At 42.3% G+C, this 25,082-nt stretch overlaps 1 protein-coding gene across 1 annotated transcript in view; it reads left to right on the top strand.

Moving 5' to 3' along the window:
* Positions 1 to 1,369: 1,369 nt before the first annotated feature.
* Ncbp3 (nuclear cap binding subunit 3) overlaps positions 1,370 to 25,082 on the top strand; it is a 38,111-nt gene continuing 14,398 nt past the window's right edge. Inside the window, exons 1-8 of the mRNA XM_090349329.1 lie at positions 1,370 to 1,562; positions 4,381 to 4,446; positions 9,691 to 9,796; positions 15,929 to 16,054; positions 21,518 to 21,646; positions 21,860 to 21,936; positions 23,393 to 23,501; positions 24,492 to 24,591. Of these exons, the coding sequence (XP_090205455.1) occupies positions 1,380 to 1,562; positions 4,381 to 4,446; positions 9,691 to 9,796; positions 15,929 to 16,054; positions 21,518 to 21,646; positions 21,860 to 21,936; positions 23,393 to 23,501; positions 24,492 to 24,591 (896 nt within the window). The 5' untranslated portion in view covers positions 1,370 to 1,379. The remainder of the gene's footprint in view (positions 1,563 to 4,380; positions 4,447 to 9,690; positions 9,797 to 15,928; positions 16,055 to 21,517; positions 21,647 to 21,859; positions 21,937 to 23,392; positions 23,502 to 24,491; positions 24,592 to 25,082) is intronic.

Genomic DNA, 25,082 nt, shown 5'->3' with positions numbered 1-25,082 from the left:
GAACACCCTAGAGGTCCTTTATCAGATAGGAAGTCACACCCAGCAAGGGGTCAGAACAAGCCCAAGGTTACAGTGGGAGAAGATGTTAAATCAGGACTCAGAACAGATCAGGGGAGAGCACACGAGAGTTTGGCCTAGTGGTAGAGTGCTTACCTAGCATTCACGAAGACCTGGGTTTGATTCCTTGGTACCACATACATAGAAAAGCCAGAAGTGGTACCATGGTTCAAATGGCAGAGCCCTGTCCTTGAGGAAAAAGCCCAAGGACAGTGCTCAGGCCCTGAGTTCAAGCCCCAGGACTGGCAAAAACAAAACATAACAAAAAACAGACCAGGAGTGCTCTCTGGAAGTCTACATTAGCTATACTCAATTAGGTTAGCAATATCTGCGGGGAATCATGTTGTCAGGTACACTGTAAATGGAGTTTGTAGAAGTGAGGAAATTGGGGCTGGAGTTCTGTCCTCTTGGAATCTCAACTTTAGAATATACAAAATGGACAAATTACTTGATGTGAAAGAGAAAAAGGTTTACAAGGTAAATATTCTTGCAAACCCATATACATTGCCAAGAGGTGATCTCCTCTCTCTCCCTCCCCACCTCCTTTGGTCTACTATTTGAGCTACGGTGCCACTTCAGATTTTCTAGTGGTTCAATGGAGATAACAGTCTCACAGTCTTTTCTGCCTGTAGATCACTTGTTACTCTTGGTTCTGAAGACATATCACCCTAGGTTTACACCCTAATTTTTTATTTTTTATTTTTTGCCAGTCCTGGGCTTGAGCTCAGGGCCTGAGCACTGTCCTTGGACTTTCTCAAGGCTAGAGAGCCTCAGCAGCACTTTCAGGTTTTTACTATGCATGTGGTACCGAGGAATCGAACCCGGGTCTTCATGCCTGCTAGGCCAAACTCCCAGCCCCTTAGATTCTAATTTTGATCCTTCAGTAGCTGGAACCTTGCATAACCTTCCATGCCTCAATTTCCCCATATGCCTCAGTTTCTTCATATATAAAAAGAAGGTAATAAAGAGACTTAATTCATAGAGCTGTAGTTTTGTAAAGATTCAGGCTTATGGCTTGGAAGTGGCTGGTTCTGAGGGCTCCAGAGCGAGCTTTTGGCTGCGGCTTTGTCCTCAGGTGAAGCTCTAGGTCTCCAGAGGGTTCTAGGGCCCGCCCTCGCCGCCCTCGCCGCCCTCTCATCACGCCCCGCCCCTCGTCCGCTGTCGGTCCCTTCCGCCACCAGGGGGCGGCACCCGCCGGGGCGGCTCCAGACAATTGTCGGGGACGCTCTGGGCGGCGGCGGCCGCGTTCCTCCGTGGCCGGTGGCGGCGCTCTAGCCAGCTGGTGTGCGGAGGCGCTCTCGGTGGTGCGGCCGACGGCAGCTATGGCGGCCGTCCGCGGCCTGCGAGTATCGGTCAAGGCAGAGGCCCCGGCGGAGTCGGCCTTGAGCCTCCCGTCCCCCGAGGTGGAGTCCGGCTTGGAGCGAGGCGAGCCGGAGCCCATGGAGGTGGAGGAGGGTGAGCTGGAGATGGTGCCGGTGCGACGTTCGCTGAAGGAATTGATCCCGGTAGGGCTGGGGGCGGGGGACGCGGAGCCGGGACCCGGGAAGGGGAGGAGGAGCCGAGGCCCAGGGAGACGAGGAGGAGCGCGCGGAGCGGGGACGCGGAGCCCGGGAGACGCGGGCGCGGAGCCGAGGCCCAGGGCGCGGAGGAGGGCGCGGAGGAGGGCGCCGAGCGGGGACGCGGAGCCCGGGAGACGCGGGCGCGGAGCCGAGGCCCGGGGCGCGGAGGAGGGCCCGGAGCCCGGGAGAGCGGGGAGCCCCTCGCTCGGGGCCGACAGGGGAGACGGCCGGCGGCGGAGCCCGGGGAGCCCGGGCAGGGGAGAAGGGCGCGAACGCGGGAGAGGACGCGAGAGCGCCCGGAAATGGCTTTCGAGAGGCCGCGGGCGGCGGGAGCGGGAGCGGACGGCGGACTTGCTTCTCTGCCCCGCGGAGCCAGACTCCGGGAGGGGCGCGGAGGGGCGCGGAGGGGTCGAGGGGAGACCCGGGCGGGGGCGGCCGGGCGGCGCCCGCATCCGGCGCTCCGAGCCGGCTCTGCTCCGGTGGAGTCGCTGCGTCCTATGCTTGGCACTCGCCCTTCTCCGGGGAGCCTGGGTGGCTGCGGTGACAGGGGGGTCATCCTGCCCCCGAGCACCTCCCCTCCCTACTCCGTGGCTCCAGCGTGTGACCTGCAGTGAGACCGAAGCGTCGCCTGATCACCGCGGGGACGGCCAGGGGTGTTTTGCTTGTGCTTTGCAGAATCCTGTGTCCAGGTTTTAGAGCTGCTTTTAAAAGGTCCTTGATGGCCCGATTTCACCCATAACGTGAACTCTTCTACATATCAGCAAATCTTCCTTTAAACTGCAGTTATGGGGAAAAGTAGGGTAACTAACTAGTGACGGCAGATGATAAAACCACTGGTAACCATGTAATGGCATTTTTGCTGTCATTTGAATGTCACTGCAGTTGTGATGTAGGTAACCGCTTCACTCCCTTCTACTTGTATATCGTATCGTGTCAAGCGTAATCCATAGGTACTAGATCAGGTTTAAACGCTTCTGGAGTGTATGTTCCAGTGGGACATGCAGGTAGGTAAAATAGCGTCTATTTTTTTCTTTTTTGGCGAGGGGGGGGGATCATGGGGCTTGAACCCTGGGCCCAGGCGCTGCCCCTGAGCTCTCCATCTCAAGGCTACCACCCTACCCTTGAGCCACAGCCCCACTTCCCATTTTCTAGAGATTAATTGGAGATCAGAGTCTCACTGCTTTGTAGTGCCCGGATTGGCTTTGAACAATAGCATCTATTTTTGCTAAGTGCTATGTAGAAAATAAAAAATTATGTCCTTTCTCCATCCCCATAGTTCTGGGGATTAAAGTCAAGGCCTTGAGAAAGCTCAAGGATAGTGCCCAAGCCCTGAGTTCAAGCCCCAGGACTGGCAAAACAATAACAACAACAACAACAAAAAAACAGAAATAAAGTCAGAGCCTACCACTTGAGCCATGCCTCCAGCCCATAACCACTGTTAGTGGGATAGAAAGTACAGGAACTGGGAAGATGTAGAAAACATAGAGCAGAGTGTGACATGGATGACCGAGGAAGTTCTTTGAGATGCCGATATATAAGCTAACGATCTCCCCCTCTCTGCTTTAGCAATATTTAGGACATCATACTTATTTGATCCATACCCTCAGCTGAGCTGAGCCATAAGGAACAAAAAAGAACCCAACTGTGTGCAGATTGGCAAGGAGTGTTGCCAGCAGATCCAGCAACAAACACAGAAGACACTGAGATAGAAAACAAGGCTGTTTCTTTCAAGACCCACAACCAAAAAAGAAAAAACAAAACAGTTTTCTTTTTTTTGTCAAGCCTGGGGCTTGAACTCATGGACTGGGCACTGTCCTTGGGCTTCTCAAGGCTAGCACTCTACCACCTGAGCCTCAGTGCCACTTTCAGCTTTTTCTGTGTATGTGGTACTGAGGAATCGAACCCAGGTTTTCATGCATGCTAGGCAAGCATTCTACCACTAAGCCACATTTCGAGCCCAAAATATATTGTTTAGTTGGAGAAATATTAAGTTCTATGAAGCACAAAAAGGAGAATAGAAAAAGAGGCCAAGAAGGCCGGCAGGTAACGTGAAAGAAACCAAGGCCCAGAGTGTTTCAGACATTTGTTCAGTGTAATATAATTGATGAATATCAGAGCTGAGACTTAGTCCTCATGAGGTTTCCAAATCCCATCCTCTATTGCATTTTGTGTGTTTCAGAGCTCTGGCTGAGTCTGGACTTTTTCACATTGCAGAGGCTTCTACTCCACCATGTGGCCTAGCACTGGGAATTTGGCCAGTCTGATTTGAGGAGATAAGTGACTGTGCCTCATCTTTGACATTTTTCATAAAAGCCTTCAGACTTTCATTTGTGTGGGTACTTTCAGTTAATGAAATTACAGAAGATTTTGGACAGTCTGATCTAGAAACAATTTCTTTCTTTCTTTTTTTTTTTGCCAGTCCTGGGGCTTAAACTCAAGACCTGAGCACTGTCCTTGGGCTTTTTCCTCAAGGCTAACACTACCATTTGAGTCACAGTACTACTTCCGGCTGTTTCTGTGTATGTGGTACTGAGGAATTAAACCCAGGGCTTCATGCATGCTAGGCGAGCACTCTGCCACATTCCCAGCCCCCTAAGCAAGCCACATTCCCAGCCCTGTGATGAGCTTAAGGGGTTGTTCGTCCTGTAGAAAGGGGCTGCTAAAAAGAATGACTGCTCAAAACAAAACAGCTCGCAAGTTGCCTTTTAGCATGGATTTTTTTTTTTTTTCTGTTAGAATTTCTCACCCTTTCTCTATATGTTAGGACACAAGCAGAAGATATGAAAACAAGGCTGGCAGCTTTATCACTGGAATCGATGTGACCTCTAAAGTAAGCATTTATTTATCCTTTCTCATAAGCTTGTGAACTTAATGAATTTGGTCCCTATGACTCGCAAAACCATTCTTTTACTTTATTTCCTTTATTGCTAGACTTAAAATTATTTTTCTTATCAATTTCTTGTCACATTGGTACTTCCATGTATCCTGAAAACATCTTATACTATTTCTAAGTGTTCCTGTGTTCATGAAAAGATCAAATCACTATATCTCGATGCCTGTGTAAACAGGCTGATCTTGGGGCTTGGGCCCAGGGTCTTTTTCCACTTAAGGCTAACATTCTACCACTTGAGCCACACCACAACTTCTGTTGTTTAAAAAATGTGCTTTATTTCTACTTTCAGTAATTATTTTATAATACCAGAAAATCATTTTAAATATCTGAGGACACGTTGCATTGTCAAGTGATTCTATTAACTGAGGATAATACCAAACCCTCACATTTTCTTTCTTTTTTTTTTGGTGGGTCATGGGGCTTGAACTTTGCCTGGGTGCTGATCCTTGAGCTCTTCAGCTCAAGGCTACTGCCCTACCCTTGAGCCAAACCCCACTTCCCATTTTCTAGAGGTTAATTGGAGATAAGTCTCTCAGGTCCTTTTGTGCTGGGGCTGGCTTTGAACCTTGATCCTCAAATCTCAGCTTCATGAGAAGCTAGGATTATAGGTGTGAGCCACTACGCCCAGCAAGTCTTACATTTTCTAGGCAAGAAATTTATCACTTGAGCCATGCTTCCAGTCCTTTTACCTTTTAGATGATGATGATGATGATGATGATGATGATTATTATTATTGCCAGTCCTGGGGCCTGAACTCAGGGCCTGAGCACTGTACTTGGGCTTTCCTCAAGGCTAGCACTCTACTACTTGGACCACAGTACCACTTCCGGCTTTTCTATGTATGTGGTACTGAGGAATTGAATCCAGGTCTTTGTGCATGCTAGGCAAGCACTCTACCACTAGACCAAACTCCTAACCCTTAGATTATATTTTAGATAAAGTCTTGAGCTTTTTCTACAGGCTAACCTTGGGCTTACATTTCCTACTTCTGCCTCCCTAGTAGCTAGGTTTACACCATGCCAGGCTTGATTTTGAGACATCTCACTGACTTACCAGCGTTGACCTTGAACTACAATCCTTTTTCCCCACTGAGTAGCTGGATGTTTCCATTGTCATAAAACATGAAAAGCTCTTAGCACATTGTAAGCTGTTAGTATATATCTTTATTCCTTACTCTTTGAGACCTTAGAAAGAAAAATTGTTTACTTTTTGGGGGAATAGATTCTGTATCCCAAACTGGCCGATTACTATGTAGCCCAAATTTGCCTCTAACTTGTGATTATCTTCCCTCAGCTTTCCAGTTGTTGAGATTACAGTCATATAATACCACATCTGGCTGAAAGCAGGGTTTTCTGATTGTATGTCTGAGCTTGGAAGAACAAGTTAAACTGAATTATTCTCAGCATCTGAAAATGCTACCTTTTGTCTAGTACTTGCTGTTACCATAGTACCACAGTTGTAACACATCAGAGTAATACCTGTTATTTTCCTTGTTACAATCAGTCAACACAAATTTGTTGCTTTAGTCCAGTTTTTACATATTTTTAATTAATTTCCTGACTTAAGTGTGTCAATTCTGTTTGGGAACAGAACTTTGAGTTACATTTCTGAAATTGCTATATTAAATGCCTAAAGGCAAAAATAGAAATAAGTATGTCATACCTAGCCTTATTATAGTTTATCTCAGTAACTCTCAGTTTGTTTCAGCCTATCTCAGATTATTTTAAAGTGAAAAGCCCGCTTGCAGACCATCTGCCAGTATCAATAATTTGGAATTGCCCAAGATTGATGTTATCGGTGTCCAAATGGCTCATGGCAGAAAAAGATTCTCTACCCTAAATAAGAAAAGAGAACAAAGTGGAAATATTTTCTTACTGTCATTGAGAAAGAAGTAGAGGATTTTTGTTTTATTTTTAGTGGCAGTGGTTTGAACTCAGGGCCTCATACTTGCTAGGCTAGCACTCCACCACTTGTGCCACACCCTGAGCCTTTTTGCTTTAGGCTGTTTTCCAGATAAAATCTTGAGGCCTCTCTGTATCCCTTCCCCCTCCCTACTGATTACTGGGGTTTGAACTCAGGGCCTCATGCTTGCTAGGCTAGCACTCAACCACTTGTGCCACACCCTGAGCCTTTTTGCTTTAGGCTATTTTCCAGCTAAAATCTTGAGGCCTTTCTGTATCCCTTCTCCCTCCCTTCTGATTACTGGGGTTTGAACTCAGGGCCTTAAGCTTTTGCTTGGCTTTTTCTGCTCAAAGCTCTTGCTCTACCACTTGAGCTCTACCTCTGTTACCTGAGCTGGCATTTCAAGGATATACCACCATTCCCAGCTTGTTTGTTAAAGTGGGGTATTGTTACTCTTTTTCACAGCTGGCCTCTAACCTCATCCTGTTGATTTCTATTACCAGAGTTGCTAAGATTATAGAATGTTCTTAGTCTTAACACAAGTGAGTGGGAAAAAGGAATGGTAGTTCCAGAGTTGGTATTTAAGTTGTTTCTAAAGGAAAGCAGATTGTTATTTGTACTAGGAATACGTCAGAGAAGGAAATTAGCATAACTATTGGGTAATACTGCTTCCGTAACCACCCCAAGGTTTCTATAGTAAGACTTTCAGTGTGGCAAAATCAATGAAGAGTTTCTAAGAGTCATCAGAAAGCCATATTTGGATTTGGATTTGTTTTAGCTTTGGGGAGAAATATATAAAGCTGATTGTTTTTTTTTTCCTATGAAGTTAATACTGTTTATCACTTATAAATAAAAACTAGCAGGGGCCGGGAGTTTGGCCTAGAGGTTAAAGTGCTTGCCTAGCATGCATGAAGACCCGGGTTCGATTCCTCGGTACCACATACATAGAAAAAAGCCGGAAGTGGTGCTGAGGCTCAAGTGGTAGAGCTCTAGCCTTGAGAAAGTCCAAGGACAGTGCTCAGGCCCTGAGCTCAAGCCCAGGACTGGCAAAAAAATAAATAAATAAAATAAAAACTAGCAGATAGATTATGGTATTATAGGTCTTATTAGGCAGACAGAAACAAGAGGATCATGAGTTTGAGGCCAGCCTTGGTAAAGGCAGTAGCAAGACTTCTTCCTTTTTTTTTTTTTTTTTTTGCCAGTTCTGGGGCATGAACTCAGAGTGTGAGCACTGTCCTTGGACTTTCTCAAGGCTAGAGCTCTACCACTTGAGCCTCAGCACCACTTCTGTCTTGTCATTTTCTATGTATGTGGTACTGAGGAATCAAACCTGGGTCTTTGTGCATGCTAGGCAAGCACTCTACCACTAGGCCAAACTCCTAGACCCAGCAAGACTCATCTTTAAATAAAGTGAAGGACCTTGGTACCATGTACATAAAGAAAGACAAATGGTGGGCAGTATTCAAGCCCTGAGTTCAAGCCCCAGGACTGACAAAAAAAAAAAAGTGAAGAGCTCAAGTAATCAGTAGTAGGACAGGCTTACATGTAGAAGACTCTGGATTCAATTTCTAGCACTATAAAAATAAAAAATAAAAGCAGAAAGACTTAGTTCCACGTATACAGGGCTGGAATACAAAAGAGAGTTTCTTTGCTTTAGTGTTATTTTCAAAGGGAGAAGTAGCTTTAGGGAGTGGACCATTCAAGCAAACATAATTATAGAAGACTGTGATTAGCATGCCCCAGACAATGTAAAGTCTTGGTATTGGTGGTAAGACTCCTAGAAATAGCATTGAAATTAGAAGATCTTCCCCCTTAAGTTAGCTGAAATATCTCTCTCAAATCTTACTCTTTGGTGTTAGTATAGAAGATTGAACTCAGGTCCTTGAGCTTGCTAGGTAGGTGATCTACCACTTGAGCAATACTCCTATCCCCTTTTTGAATTTCTCTCTCTCTCTCTCTCTCTCTCTCTCTCTCTCTCTCTCTCTCTCTCTCTCTCTCTTTCTCTCTCTCTCTTTCTCTCTCTCTTTCCCTCCCTCCCTCCCCCCTCTTTCTTTCCTTCTTTCTTTCGTCTGTTGTGGAGATTGAACACTGGGCCTGCTCTTCAGCTCAAGGCTACTACTCTCAATCAACCACATGGAGCCACAGTGCCACCTATAATTTTCTGGTGGTTATTTGGAGATAAGAATCTCAGACTTTTATGCCCTGACTGGCTTTGAACTGTGATCCTCAGATCTCAGCTTCCTGAGTAGCTAGGATTACAGAGGTATGAGCCACCAGCGCCCTGCCGGATTATAATTATTTGAGATAGGGTCTCACTTTATGTCCTGGCTGGCCTGGCCTGTGATTCTTCTTCTGTTTCTTTTCTTTGCTAGAGATGACAGGTACGTGCCACTGCACCCAGTTATTGTGTTTCCTAGAGGAAATTGCTAGGACAGTAGATTATACTCAGCCATTGGTTGAGAGAGAGTCTTGTGAACTTTTTTGTTTGTATGTAGGTTGTTGGGCTTAAACCCTAGCCCTGGGTACAGTCCCTGAGTTCTTCAGCTCAAGGCTAGTGCTCTACTACTTTGAGCCACAGCACCACTTCCTTTTTTTGTGTGTGTATGTATGCTGGATCTGGGGCTTGAACTCAGGGCCTGGGCACTAATACTCAACTATTGTGTTTAAAGCTAGCATTCTACTTCTTGAAGCACATATCCACATCTGGCTTTTGGGGGGAGTAAATTAGAGATAAGAGTCTCACAAACTTTCCTGATCTGGCTGGCTTTGAGCCTTGGTCCTCAGATCTTAGCCTCCTGGGTAGCTAGGATTACAGGCTTCCCAGCTTCTTGTGAACTCGTATGACTAGGCTGGCCTTGAACTGCTATCCCTTGATTTCTGCTTCCCAAGTAGCTAAGATTACAAGCTTGAGTCACTGCTGGGAAAAATCTTAATTTTATACCTCAGTTTTTGCTCTTTGAAAATTCAGATGTTGAGACCCTTCAGTTTTAATTTGTTGTCATGAATGCTAAGAATAAATGAAATGTCAAGAAACTTTATAAACACTCATTGAATTCCTACTATGTCCTAGGCATAGTGATAGGCTGTAATAGGATGACACCTGTTAGCAGTGTTAGTGTATGTCATGAATATCCAGTTCTTCTCAAACCTCATGCGAGGTGCAGTGTTGCTTAGTTCTTCTCATTTATTTTAGGGTTGTCATCAATGCATTGTATTGTGTTTAAGATTTCACTTTCTTTCTCTGTGTTTTATCTCCTTGATTTTTTCTGTATTTTCTAGGAAGCAATTGAAAAGAAAGAACAACGAGCCAAGCGCTTCCATTTTCGATCAGAAGTATATCTTGCTCAGAGAATTGTAGCCTTGGACCGAGACATGATGAAGAAAGGTACAGGGTGTTTTGTGGGAATTTGTTTCAGATTTTTCAAAGAGTGATTTTTGTCTGTTATTACCTCATGCTTCTTAGCTTTTCTTTTGGCCTTGCATGTCCTGTCTTCATCCAGTTCCTTTGAAAGAAAGGGACTTGTAAAGGTCCCATTCTGTTATCACTGGATTAAAGTTGAGATACTGTTAGGTATATCTTAGATGTTAGAATGGGGGGGGAGGAATTATTTTTTCTGAGGAGGCTGAAGAAATCATCACTTAGTGTTAGAAATGAGAGTATATGCTTCTATGAGTTCTTCACTCTTTTTTGGATTTTATCATAAGGGCTAATTTAGAGGTTAACTTTTCTTTGCCTTTAAATATAGTAAAGGGGGGCTCAGGAATGTGGCTTAGTGGTAAATTACTTGCCTAGTATGCACAAAGCCCTGGATTCCATTCTGCAGTACCATATAAACAGAAAAAGCCACAAGTGGTGCTGTGGTTCAAGTGGTAGAGTACTAGCCTTGGGGAAGAGGCTCAAGGACAGTGTCAAGGCCCTGAGTTCAAGCCCTAAGACTGGTAATAAAGGAAAGGGGTGGGGAGAGAGAGGATGAATATGAATGGAGGTATGTTACAGATAAGATCTTCTCTGTATCAATGTATGTGAATTAATGCACCTTCTATCTGGCAAATATCATGTAACCCTTTTATTAAATACAACAAAAAAATATTAAAAAAAAAAAAAGATCTTCTCTGTATGTGGGGGTATGTTTTGTGCTAGTTCCAGGGCTTGAACTTAGGGCCTGGGCATTGTCCCTGAGCTCTTCAACTCAAGACTACCACCCTACCACTTGAGCCACAGCATCACGTCCAGCTTTTTTCTATGTATGTGGTACAGAGGAATTGAACTCCCGTCTTAGTGCATGCTAGGGAAGCACTCTAACACTAGGCCAAACTCCTGGCTCCTGTATTTCTTTCTATTGTCATTAGTAATTGGTTTTTATGTCTTAATGAACTCAAAATGGAACAACACTGTCTGTCGTACTCTTTGAATTTCTTGACCTAATAATCCTGTCTAAAAAAGGAAATGAGGTTAGCATGGCTTTCTTCTTTTTGAACTCGTGTTATTTCCTATGAGAAAGACTTGGCTTCCTTAATTTTTTTTTTTTTTTTTTTTTGTGCCAGTACTTGGGCTTGGGTACTGTCCCTCAAGGCTGGAAATCTATCACTTGACTCATGGCTTTTTTTTTTCCCCCTGGCTTTTGGTGATAAGAGTTTCATGGAATTTTTTGCGCAGCTGTCTTTGAATCATAATCTTCAGATCTCAGCCTCCTGAGATCTAAGTGTTGGTTTCTTAAGATTTCTTTCCCTCCCTCCCTCCCTTCCTTCTTTCTCTCTCTCTCTTTTTTCCTTCCTTTCCTTTCTCTCTCTCTCTCTCTTTCTTTCTGTCTGTCTTTCTTTCTTTCTTTCTTTCTTTCTTTCTTTCTTTCTTTCTTTCTTTCTTTCTTTGTTTTTTCTTTCTTTCTTTCTTTCGTTGTGGGGCTTGAACTCTGGCCTGGGTGCTGTCCCTGAGGTCTTCAGCTCAAGGCTACCACCCTGTCCCTTGAACAACAGCACACTTTCGGTTTTCTAGTGGAGAGTCTCACGGACTTTAGTGCCTGGGCTGGCTTTGAATCTTGATCCTCAGATCTCAGCCTCCTGAGTAGTCAGATTTACAGGTGTGAGCCACCACATCTTGCTCCCTTTTATGACTTTTGAATAGGGCCAGCCTCCTACTTAACTCTTCCTTTAGATGGGACCAAAAGTCCTACCTGGTGTGTTGAGTTTTACTAGCTTTTTGCCCAGGCTGGCCTCCAAATTCAGTCTTCCCAATCTCTTCCAAGTATGATCCAGCAATCTCATTGCTACATGTATATCCAAAGGAATAATACCAGTATACTTAGGAAACATCTGCATGGCTATTGAAAGTTGCCAAGATACATAATTAAGCAAAGTGGCTGTTAACAGTTACCTATTTGATGAACAGGTAAAGACAACATGATAAATGTATACACTACAAAAGAATAAAACCAGGGTTGGAAGCACAGCCTAATGGTAGAGTGCTTGCCTGGCATGCATGAAGCCCTGGGTTCGATTCCCCAGTACCACATGTACAGAAAAAGCCAGAAATGTTGGTACTGTGTCTCAAGAAGTAGAGCACTAGCCTTGAGAAAGCCCAAGGCCAGTGCTCAGGCCCTGAGTTCAAGCCCCATGACTGGCAAAGAAAAAAAAAAGGTTTAAAAAGCCAGGCTTGGGGGTGGTAGAGAAAAAGGAACCCTACGGCACTGCTGGTGGGATTATACGCAAGTTCAGCCACTCTGGAAAGCAGTGTGGAGGTTTCTTAAAGAACTGAAAATAGACCTTCCCTACGATCCCGCCATACCACTTCTGGGCATCTATCCTGAACATCATAACCCAGGATATGATAAGGATACCTGCTCAGCTATGTTCATCTCTGCACTATTCACAATAGCCAGGTGACGGAAACAATCCAGATGCCCTACTGCAGATGAATGGATACAGAAAATGTGGTATATATACACAGTGGAATTCTACATAGCCAACAGACAAGATAAAATAATGGCATTTGCAGGGAAGTGGATAATGCTAGAGCGAATCATGTTGAGTGAGACAAGTCAAGACCTAAGGAAAAAAAGGCACATGGTATCTTTAATATGTGGCTGTTAGACCCAAACAGTATAAGAGCGAAGACTCAATATTTGTGTACCCAATGCTATGAACATGGTATTGGAAATAGACATAAAAAGATTTTATGACTTTGTAGACATGTTTTATTATAGATTAATATGTATCTATGACATACAAACCCTTAGCCTAATTTTAATTATGTTCTAAAATCTAAGTGCCAGTGATTGTATATAGAGATTCCCTTCTTGAATACTTGTTACATATGTCATTTGAAATATGATGTAAAAATCAATGTTAATAAATTCTTTAATTAAAAAAAAAAGCCAGGTTTGGTGGCTCATGCCTGTAATCCTAGCTACTCAGGAGCTGGGATCTGAGGATCAAGGTTCAAAGCCAGCCTGGGCACAAAAGGACCTGAGACTCTTATCTTCATTAGCCTCCAGAAAATGGGAAGTAGGGCTTGACTCAAGGGTAGGATAGTAGCCTAGAGCAGAAGAGCTCAGGGACAGCACCTAGGCCGAATTCAAGCCCCAAGACCACACAAAAAAAAAACCCAAAAAAGAATAAATACCTGTCACTTGTGACAACATGGATAAAGTAGAGATCACAACATTCAGTGAAACGAACTTAAAAAGGTAGACACTGCATGATTTTACTTGTGGATTCTAGAAAAGGTGAAGTTAGAGGGTAAAGAATCAAATGCTGTTTACCAGAGGCTGGATAGAGAGAGATGGGAGAAGGTTGATCAGTGGGGACTAAGTTACAGTTAGGAATAAGAAGCTCTCATTGTGGTATGGCACAACATAGTGGCTGTAGATAACAGTTTTGTGCTCTATATTTCAAAAGACTAAAAGAAATTAATGGTTTTGCCATAAAGAAATGGTAGTTTTTTTTAGCTGGGCGTATTGGCTCACACATGTAATCCTAGCTATTTAGGAGGCTGAGATCTGAGGATCGCGGTTCAGAGCCAGCCCAGGTACTAAAGTCTATGAGACTCTTAACTCCAATTAACCACAAGAAAACCAGAAGTGGTACTGCAGCTCAAAGGGGAAGGGCAATAGCACAAAGCTGAAGAGCTCAGGGACAGCACCAAGGCACTGAGTTCAAGCCCAAGACTGACCAAAAAAAAGAAAAAAAGGTAGATTTTTGAGGAGATAAATGTTGATTTAAACTTATATCAAATGTATGCCTATATTGAGTCACATTGTGATTGATTATACAGTATCTGTGTCAGTTAAAAGAGAAGTATTTTTGAGAGTACATTGAACTGTTGGCAGAATTACTTCAGTAAGGAGAATGTGGAATGTAGGCAGATTACAGAATGTTTTATTTATTTGATTTTAAAAAATTCATTTGTGTGATTTGTCATTTCCATACATAGTGTTTTGTTTGAATCTACCTCCCAAATGCTCTCCCTTGCCTTTCCCTCTTTCCTACCCCATCCCATCCTCATCACTTCTTCCTTGTTAGTCCCTGCCTGAGGTTTTTAAGGAATTAAACATAAAACAAAGTAGTTGATAAACAGATACTTAAAAACTCTTATTGATATTTTGTATGTTTTACAGTTAAAAAGGTTAAATGATATACATAAAGTATTTCATGAAAACTTTACACAAACCTGGTAAACTAAGATTCCTTTTGACTATGGTTGCCAAACTTTGTCCTGTAGAGGTAACAACTGTTGTCAAGGTAGTGTGATTTGGGCCAGGATTTTGTTTTTCTACCTACTTGTGTATACAAATACTCTTAGTGTGTAGTATTGTTTTATGGGTTTTTTGTAATGAAAAGTCTGGGCCATGGTGCTGTTCTTAAGCTTTTGTGCTCATAGATAAACCATTATTCATAGCCACTGGATTATTAGAAATAGTGCCATATCACCAGGAGTGTGGCCTAGTGGTAGAGTGCTTGCCCAGCATGCACACAGCCCTGGGTTCGATTTCTTGGTACCACATACACAGAAAATCCCAGAAATTATGGCTCAAGTGACAGAGGGATAGCCATGAGAAAGCTCAAGGACAGTGCCTGGGCCCTCAGTTCAAGCCCCAGGACTGGCAAAAAACAACAGAAATAGTGCTACACCATTGTATGAGCCACTTATACATGAGCCACTAAATAAAATACATGTGTGTGTATATATGTGTGTGTGTGTGTGTGTGTGTGTGTGTGTGTGTGTGTGTGTGTGTGTGTGTGTGTGTAGTGGGGGGGGGCGGGTCATGGGGCTTGAACTCTGGGCCTGGGCTCTGTCCCTGAGCTCTTCAAGGCTTCCACCCTACCCCTGGAGCCACAGCCCACTTCCCACTTCCCCTTTTCTAGTTATTAATTGGAGATAAGAATCTCAAGGTCTTTAGTGCCTGGGTTGGGTTTGAACCACAATTTCAGCCTCTTCAGTAGCTGGGATTACAGGCGTGAGCTACCGCCCCTGGCTTCCAGCCCATTATTTTAATGTGAATTTTTATGACTAATAGGGACAGGCGGGTTTAACTTATCTTACCTTTATTGGCTATTTGAATTTCCTTCTGTATAAATTGCTTGCCCATACCCTTAGGCTGTTTTTATTTTATTTTGGACCATCATCTTATTGATTTGTGGGATGCTTTGTTTTATGCTATATGGTTTCTTCATTTTTTTGTTTGTTTGTTTGTCATGGGACTTGAACTCAAGGCCTGGGCACTGTTCTTGGACACTTTCTGCTGAAGGCTAGCACCCTGCCACTGGAGTCACAGCACCTCTTCTGAGTATGTGTTACCTAGGAATCAAACCTAGGGCTTTGTGCGTGCTAGGTGAGCACTATACCACTAGGCTAGGCTCCTGGCCCCACTTCCGTTTCTGGTGGTTAATTGGAGATAAAAGTCTCACAGATTTTAGTTCCCCAGGCTGGCTTTGAACTGCAATCCTCAGATCTCAGCCTCCTGAGTAGCTAGGATTATAGACATGAGCCACCGTTCGTGGTTCAAGTTTTGTGTTTTGAGGATTTTGTCTTTCAGGGTTGTAGCCGATATCACACATTGCTTTTTGACATGTTTTTTAAAATTTGTCAAATTTAGTGAACAGTCCTGATCAGTATTGCTTTGATTACTGCAGGTAAAGTTTACCTTATCATTATATTTAATGTGTTTGTTTTTGTACCAGTCTGGGGTTTGAACTCAGGATATGAGCACTGTGTCTAAACTTTTCTGCTCAAGACTAGCACTCTTAACACTTGAACTATAGCTACATTTCCTGCTTTTCTGGTGCTTAATTGGAGATACGAGTCTCATAAAAATTTCCTGCCTGGGTTGACTTTGAACCTTGATCCTCTTGAGTAGCTAGGATTATAGGGATGAGCCACTGGTGCCTGGCTATCTCATCTTTGAAATGAATAATTCTTTTAGCATATATCTGTTCTTGATGCTTGTTATCTAAACTTACAAAAGAGAAGTAGTGAGATAATACAGTAACAGGTGGGAAATTTAGTGTCCTTTTTTTCTAGCAATCCCCAAAGTGCGATTGGAGACAATCTACATTTGCGGAGTTGATGAGATGAGCACCCAAGATATCTTTTCCTATTTTAAAGAGTACCCTCCTGCTCACATCGAATGGCTAGATGATACATCGTGTAAGTACACCCCATTTTCTGTTTAGTATGCTTTTGTGTATGATTTTTTGAGTTTTTACTGTCTTCTGGTAGTGATTATGACCCAGATTACATCTTTATGCCTAACCTTTGCTCTTAATATAAGAAAAAGAAACTGCCTGTTGATGAGAATGACCATGTCTTAGCTAGTCTGCCAGATAATATTCTGTGGGATTCCATGTTAGCTCAGAGGTACAAACCCAAGCTCTGGGTAATTAGTTGCTGTCAACTGAGTCTAGTGCATATAAATTAAATTTTAGCACCCACAGTTTCCCGTAAAAAGTATATTCAACTATGTGGACTTGGTTTTTAGAGCTTTAAGCTTTGTCATGAAGCTTAGAGGATTTGCCACCAAAATTACTCTGACCTGCACCCTAGGTCTGGCCTCATGTCAGGTAACCAACCAATTTCTGTTATTTTGACTCATTTCTCATTCAGCTTTATTTGCCACCAGATGACTGACCAATGACGTATTATACAAGATAGCAGATGGCTTTTTTTTTTTTTTTTTTTGGTCAGTTGGTCATGGAGCTTGAACTCAGGGCCTGGCCACTGTCCTTTGACACTTTTTGCTCAAGGCTAGTGCCCTGCCACTTGAGCCACAGAACCACTTACAGCTTTTTTTTAAGTTAATTAATTTATTTGTTTGTTTATTTGTTTATTTTTGCCAGTCCTGGACCTTGAATCAGGGGCTTAGCACTGTCCTTGAGCTTTCTCTGGCTTAGAGCTCTACCACTTGAGCCACAGCACCACTTCCAGCTTTTTTCTATGTATGTGGTACCAGGGAATTGATCCCGGGTCTTGGTGCATGCTAAGCAAGCACTCTACCTCTAGGCCAAACTCTCGGAGCCCCCCCCCCACTTTTTTTTTTTTTTTTACAGCAGATGATATTTTAAGTGTTCACTGAAAGAAGAAACATGACTAAATGAAAGGTTTTTCTCGTTACTTGTTTATCTGTTTAATTTGCACTGTGCAAATCAATAGTCCCTAAATCTTTTTCTGTAGAGATAATAAATACTTTAAGCTATATATAGGCTATTGATTTTTTTTTTTTGGCCAATCCTTGGGCTTTCTCAGGGTTAGAGCTTTACCATTTAAGCCATAGACCATTTCCAGCTTTCTCTAAGTATTTGGTACCAAGAAATCGAACCAGGCTCTTCATGCATGCTAGGCAAGCACTCTACCTCTAGGCTACACTTCTGGCCCAGATTGTTGGTTCTTGTCACATTTATTCATTTAGCTGTGACAGCATCAAAGTAGCTGTTTTCTTTTTCAGCAGTCTTGGATTTGAACTCAGGGTCTGCTTGGAAGGCAGGCACTCTACCACTTTCCATGCTCTTTGCCCTTGAAAGAAACTATAAACAGTATATCTGTCTTGCTGTTTTCAGAAGAAATTCTTTTATTTTTTGCCAGTCCTGGGGTGTAAGCTCAGGACCTGAGCACTGTCCTTGGGCTTTCTTAAGGTTAGAGTTCTCCCACTTGAGCCACAGCACCATTTCCAGCTTTTTCTGTGTATGTGGTACCAAGGAATTGAACCTGGGTCTTCTAAGCACTCTACCAGTAGGCCAAGCTTCCAACCCTATGCAGTAGAACTTCTTTACAGAACCAAGTGGTGGGTTATTGTACATTAATTATAACCCAAGTAAAGCTGGTACGAATATAAGTAACAAACTAATGCTATATTTGGCCTGTGAGTTACAGTTTTCTATTCCTTAATATTTAAGTCATTAGCAGTTTAGCTAATGGATGTTAAAAGTTGCAGTAATGGCCGGGAGTTTGGCCTAGTGGTAAAGTGCTTGCCTAGTATGCACGAAGACCCGGGTTCGATTCCTCGGTACCACATACATAGCAAAAAGCCAGAAGTGGTGCTGTGGCTTAAGTGGTAGAGTCCTAGCCTTGAGAAAATCCAGGGACAGTGCTCAGGCCCTGAGCCCAACCCCAGGACTGGCAAAAAAAAAAAAAAAAAGTTGCAGTAACTTGGAGAGAGACTCAATAAATGGGACTACCTAAAAATAAAAAGTTTCTGCACAGATAAAAGCATAGCTACTAAAGTAGAAAGACAACTGGGAAAAGATATTTACCAATAATACATCAGACAAATGCTTAATATTCAGTATCTGCAGGGAACTCAAGAAACTAATCCCCCCCAAACCCAATAAACCAATCACTAAATGGGCAAGGGAACTAAAGAGAGACTTATCAGAAGAAGAGATTAAAATGGCAGAAAAGCATATGAGAAAATGCTCATCATCCATGGTCATAAAGGAAATGCAAATAAAACAACCCTAAGATACCACCCTACCCCAATCAGAATGGCCAAGATTTTGAACTTAGACAATGACAGATGCTGGCGGGGTTGTGGAGAAAAAGGAACCCTACTGCACTGCTGGGGGGATTGTAAGCAAGTTCAGCCACTCTGGAAAGCAGTGTGGAGGTTTCTTAAAGAACTGAAAATAGACCTTCCCTACGATCCCGCCATACCACTTCTGGGCATCTATCCTGAACATCATAACCCAGGATATGATAAGGACACCTGCTCAGCTATGTTCATCTCTGCACTATTCACAATAGGCAGGCGATAGAAACAATCCAGATGCCCTACTGCAGATGAATGAATACAAAAAATGTGGTATATATACACAGTGGAATTCTACATAGCCAACAGACAAGATAAAATAATGGCATTTGCAGGGAAGTGGATAATGCTAGAGCGAATCATGTTGAGTGAGACAAGTCAAGACCAAAGGAAAAAAGGCACATGGTCTCCTTAATATGTGGCTATTAGATCCAAATAGTATAAGAGCGAGGACTCAATATTTGCGTACCCAATGCTATGAACATGGTATTGGAAATATAAACACAACTACATAGATATAAAAAGATTTTATGACTCTGTAGACATAATGTTTTATTACATAGATTAATATGTATCTATGACATACAAACCCTTAGCCTAATTTTAATTATGTTCTAAAATCTAAGTGCCAGTGATTGTATATAGAGATTCCCTTCTTGAATACTTGTTTGTTACATATGTCATTTGAAATATGATGTAAAAATCAATGATATTAAATTCTTTAATAAAAAAAGTTGCAGTAACTTTTAGAATTCAGCTAGCTCATAATTGTGCAAATAACTGAAAAACAAATGAAAGAAATTATTTACTGTGGCAAGTGGCTTATTAGTAACAGAAGTGAGTCATGAGACCTTCATTTCTTACACATACACACGCACACTTTTTTTTTTTTTGTCTTGGGGCTTGAGCTCTGGGCCTGGGCATTGTCCCTGAGTTCTTCAGCTCAATGCTACTGCTCTACCTCTTGAGCCACAGTGCCACTTCCAGTTTTCTAGTGGTTAACTGGAGATTAGATTCTCACAGACTTTAGTGCCTGGGCTGACTTTAAACCGAGATCTTCCGATCTCAGCCTCTTGAGTAGCTAGGATTACAGGTGTGAGCTGCCACACCCAGCCACACACTTTTTTTTGTGCCAGTATTGGGCTTGAACTCAGAGCCTGGTGCTGTTCCATGGCTTTTTGCTGGTTAGTTGGAGATAGGAATCTACCCATGATGGCTTTGAACAGTGATGCTCGGATCTTAGTCTCCTGAGAAACTAAGATTACTGGCAGCTTGAGATAATGTGTAGAAATGCAGTTTGGAATAAAGTTAAAAAAAGGTCCCTTTTTCCCTCCCTCCTTCCTTTCCTCCTTCTTCCTTCGCTCCTTCTTCTTTCCCTCCTTCCCCCCTTTCTTTCTCAGGCCTGAGGCTTGAAGCTGGGGCCTGGGCACTGTTCCTAAGCTTCTTTTGCTCAAGGCTAGCACTCTACCATTTGAGTCACAGCACCGCTGCCCACTTTTTCTGTTTATGTGGTACTGAGGAATTGAACCCAGGGCTTCATGCATGTTAGGCAAGTACTCTACCTCTAAGCTACCTTCCTAGCCCTCAAGGTTTCTTTTTCATCCCTTTTCAAAGCCTTTTTTGCTGCTAATTCTCTTACTTAAAGGTCTAAATTAAATTAGCTAAGTGATTGTCATGCTTTTATCTATTTATTATATCCTGTGAATACCTTTGTCATCCACACTTTATGATAGGGGAACATGATTTAGCATGTACAGATGACAAAGACTAGCCAAGGGCTCTCCTGCAGGGGGCAGTAATACAATACATAATCCTTAACACATAATCAAAAACTGCTAGCATTTAGCTTGGTACTATAGCATATGCCTGTTGCCCCACCTACTCAGGAGGATCATTTTGAGTGTAGGAGTTCAGGGTCAGCTTAGCCAACCTATCAAGAGCCTATCAAAAACAAAACAACAAATTTGCTAAGATGTTAGTATAGCAGTCCCTGTGTTTGGGCAGGTGTTCATTTAAGACATAGTTTCATTTTTTCTTTTCTTTTTTTGTTGGTCGTGGGGCTGTCCCTGAGCTCTTCAGCTCAAGGCTACTGCCCTACCCCTTGAGCCACAGTGCAATTTCCAGTAAGACAGTTTCTGTCTAACCCAGGTTATCCTAGAACTTGAGATCTCCCTGCCTCTGCTTGGCAATGCTGATATTTTAGGCATGTATCTCCTGTCTAGCCCATTCTAGGCCGTTTAAATATACAGAATCCTTTTTCATGTAATTCTTAAGTTACTTTGTAGAAATGAGCTTGAGAGTACAGTTCTAGGCTAAGTTCACAAAAGAGGCTTTACTACTACTTCCATGCATTTCATTAGCTGGTTTGTAATATAAAATCTGTAGCTAGAAAATACACAGAATCTGTTACTAAGAAATTGTTTAGCCAGTTTCTTATAGGCCCATGCCTATAATCAATCCTAGCCACTCTAGGCTGAGACTGCTGTTTGAGACCAGCCCAAAGGTCTGAGACTTACCTCCAACTAACCAAGCCAAAGGCAGAGTTGCAAGTGTGGCTCCCGTGGTAGAGTGCCAGCCTAGAGAAAAAGAACTTACCAAGAGCACTGAACCCTTAGTTCAAGTCTTAGAGTCTCTCTCTCTGTCGCTCTCTTCCTCCCTCCCTCTCTCTCTCTCCCTCCCTCCCTTCTTCTCCCTCTTTCTCCCTCTCCCTCTCCCCCTCCCCCTTCCTCCCTCTCTCCCTCCCTCTCTCACACATACAAACACACACACAACTTATCTTTTAATGAAGGATAATGTTTTATTTTAAAAAATTATTGCTATTATAAAGGTGGTAGTTACATAAGTCAGTTAAGGTAATAAATGTTTCTTTCTTTCTTTTTTTCTTTTGGTTGGTCTGTGAGACTTTCTTGCCTGGGCTTGCTTTGAACCGTTGTACTCAAATCTCGGCCTCCTGAGTAGCTAGGATTATAGGCATAAACCACCGGCACCCAGCTATATAGTTCATTTTCAACATAGAGTCCAGTACTACATCTGCTCACCTTTGTCCCTTCATTTCTGTGGGTAATGTTCTATTTTATTTTTTATTTTAGGTAATGTGGTTTGGCTGGATGAAATAACAGCCACACGAGCACTTATTAATATGAGCTCTCTGCCAACCCAGGATAAGATAAGAAGCAGGGATGCCAATGAAGACAAGTCATCTGAAAAAAGCAAAAAAGGTAGCTAAATGCCAAGGAGGAAACTTTGGTCTGAAAGTGCTGTTTTGTACACAGACTTGTTTGAGACCTTTATGTTTTTCAGAAACATCTGAGGTAAAAAACCATGATGTTTTGGCTCATCACTAAATAAGAGTAGCAAATACTAAATTAAAAAAAAAATACATGAGGTGGAGTTCCATTAAGGTTCATCTTGTTACTCACCTTCCATTTTAGACAAGCAGGAAGATAGTTCGGATGAGGAGGAGGCTGAAGAAGGAGAAGTTGAAGATGAGAATCCAAGTGATGTAGAGGTTAGTAATAGAGCCAAGGTTTTTGGAAGATTTTATTGTTTGAGAAGAAAAAAAATCACAGTTTTTAGACTTAAGGCTCAAAGACTTAGTAAATTTTGTTCTTCCTCTGGTTTTTACCACAAGACCTTCTGAGGATGCCCTGTCCCTCGGACTTCATGCTCAAATAGATGTAACAGTTTATGTTTGTGGCCAAGGTAGTCAGAGAAGACCTGGGACACTGAAATGCTATAGAAGAGCTCATGTTGTAATGGAGATGTGTATTAAAGGTAGAATGCTTTCTTAATGGCAGCTTGTCTGTTGAGTAAACATAAAAGGACTGATTTTACTTTGAATAGCACTCACATATATCCTCCTCACATTTTTGCATAAAATGGTTTTATTGAGAATTACTTTTGAAGCGTTACCTAATAAGTAAAATTAGGAAGGGCTGGAGATGTAACTCAGTAGTAGGGTACCTGTTTAACATGCATGAAACCCTGGGCTTGATCTCTTAAGCTCATAAACAAGAAAATCAAAAAGAAAAAGCAGGCTGGAGCTGGGCACAGCGGCTCACTCCGGTAATCCTAGCTACTCAGGAGGCTGAAATCTGGGTATCAAGGTTCAAAGCCAGCCTGGGCACAAAAGGACCCAAGACTTTTATTTCCAGTTAACCTCCAGAAAATGGGAAGTGGGGCTTGGCTGAAGGGTAGGGTGGTAGCCTTGAGCTGAAGAGCTCAGGGACAGCACCCAGGCCAAGTTCAAGTTCAAGCCCCATGACACACACACACACAAAAAAAAGCAGGCTGAAAATTTGGCCTGGTGGTAGAGTGCTTGTGTAGCATGCACAAAGACCTGGGTTCGATTCCTTGGTACCGACATATACAGAAAAAGCTGGAAGTGGTGCTCAAGTGGTAGAGCACCAGCCTTGAGGAAAGCCCAAGGACAGTGCTCAGGCCCTGATTTCAGTCCTCAGGGATGGCAAAAAAAAAAAAAAAAAAAAAAAGAAAGGAAAAGGCAAGTGACGCATATTTTCTAATAGATTATATACAGTTGTTAGTTGCCTAGATCAGTCCCAGGGCCTTGTATAAGCTACTTAGTGCTGCACCAATAGGCTCCCAAGCTGAGTATATTTTAAATATTAAGTCGTTACTGTTAACGAAGTTTAAGTACTGAGGACAGTCATCAAGCAAAACAGAGTCCTCATTTCTTGGAATTTACATTCTACTTGAGACAATACATGGATGTATGGATGTATAATGCTAGGAAATGATAGGAGGGAAAGTAAAGGGGCTAAGGAATGTGGAAAGTTTGTGGCCAAGGTAGTCAGAGAAGACCTGGGACACTGAAATGCTATGGAAGAGCTCATGTTGTAGTGGAGATGTGTATTAAAGGTAGAATGCTTTCTTAATGGCAGCTTGTCTGTTGAGTAAACATAAAAGGACTGATTTTACTTTGAAAATGTTTTTTTCTCCTTAAGTTGGACACATTGTCTCAGGTAGAAGAAGAGTCTCTGTTAAGAAATGATCTTCGTCCAGCTAATAAACTTGCTAAAGGAAACAGGTTATTCATGAGATTTGCTACAAAAGGTAAATTTGGTATATATAATTCATTTTCTATCAAAATGATAAATTATTGAGTGAGCTTTTTGTCTAAAAGTTAGATCAATAATGAAGTATAGACACAACACTTAGATGCTTACTTTGTAGAAAAATAAAATTTGTACTGATACCTTAAAAACAAAATGAAACACAGACCAAGCCAAGCACTGTGGCTCATGCCTGTAATCCTAGCTACTAAGGAGGCTGAGATCTGAAGATTGAGATTCAAATCCAGCATGGGCGCTAAAGTCCAGTTAACCACTAGAAAATGGGAAGTGGGGCTGTGGCTCAAGGTAGCATGGTAGACTTGAGCTGAAGAGCTCAGGACAGCACCCAGACCCGGACACCTATGACCCACAGAGAAAAAAAAAAAAAGAACTTAGAAAAATGGTTTGTCAAATATATGAACTTATGTGTGGTTTGATTCTTTAAGCTCTTTTTTCTATTGTTGTAAAGTTTATCTTTCAGAAATGAATATTGTCTTTCAGGGACAGTCCTTCACCTTTTCTTTAAAACAAAACAAAACTCAAATCTTTCTTAGAAACTTATCCTTCCTGGTGATGGGAAGGAACCCAGGGCACAGCCTCAGATATGCTAGATCAGTATAAGACTGCTGAGCTACCCCCAGCCATAGAGCCCAGTAGCTTGCTTTTTTTTTTTTTTTTTTTAATATTTCGGTTGCTAAGCTCATTAGCTTTTGGATAGATCATCCTCAGTTATCTCTGTATTTTTTGTCTTCTCCATACTGTGTTGCCATAGTATGCACTAAGAGGAATGTTCATAATGGCTCTTGCCTATTTGTTATCCAATTACATTGATTTTACTCAGCTATAGAATATTTCTCTCTCTCTTTCTCTCTCTCTTTCTCTCTCTCTCTCTCTCACATACACACACACATGCACAAGTGCATGAGCATACACCCTTGATTCTGTTTTCATACTGTAGAAACTTTTAGATAACTGTTACATTGATTTTTAGATGACAAAAAGGAACTTGGGGCAGCCAGAAGAAGTCAGTACTATATGAAGTATGGGAATCCAAATTATGGAGGCATGAAAGGGATTCTTAGCAATTCGTGGTAAGTCTAAAACCATAAAATACAATCAAAATTTTTTTAAAATGGTACCTTAAGGTTTTTTCTTTCCTTCCTTTTTTTTTTTTTTGCAGTTTGGTATTAAACCCAGAGGTTCACATGTACTAGGCTACTCTGATACTTGAACTTCATCTCCAGTCTTCTTTTAATTTTAATTTTCTATTTTTATGCCACTACCATGGCTTTAAATTCAGGACCTTGTGTTCTCCCTTGTCTTTTTCACTTGGAACTGGCTGTATAGCACTTGAGCTATGCCTCCAGTTCCAGCTTTGGTTAAGTGAAGAGTCCTTAGATTTGTCTTCAGACTTTGCCTCCTAAAGAGCCTGGCCACTGGTGCCCAGCTTCCTTTTTTTTTTTTTTTGCCAGTCCTGGGCTTGAGCTCAGGGCCTGAGCACTGTCCTTGGACTTTCTCAAGGCTAGAGCTCTACCACTTGAGCCTCAGCACCACTTCCGGCTTTTTTCTATGTATGTGGTAC

Source organism: Megascapheus bottae, chromosome 17, assembly GCF_031878675.1.
Source record: "Megascapheus bottae isolate mThoBot1 chromosome 17, mThoBot2.hap1, whole genome shotgun sequence".
Classification (NCBI taxonomy): domain Eukaryota; kingdom Metazoa; phylum Chordata; class Mammalia; order Rodentia; family Geomyidae; genus Megascapheus; species Megascapheus bottae.
The sequence above is the reverse complement of the archived record's forward strand: the minus strand, read 5'-3'. Positions and strand labels throughout refer to the sequence as shown.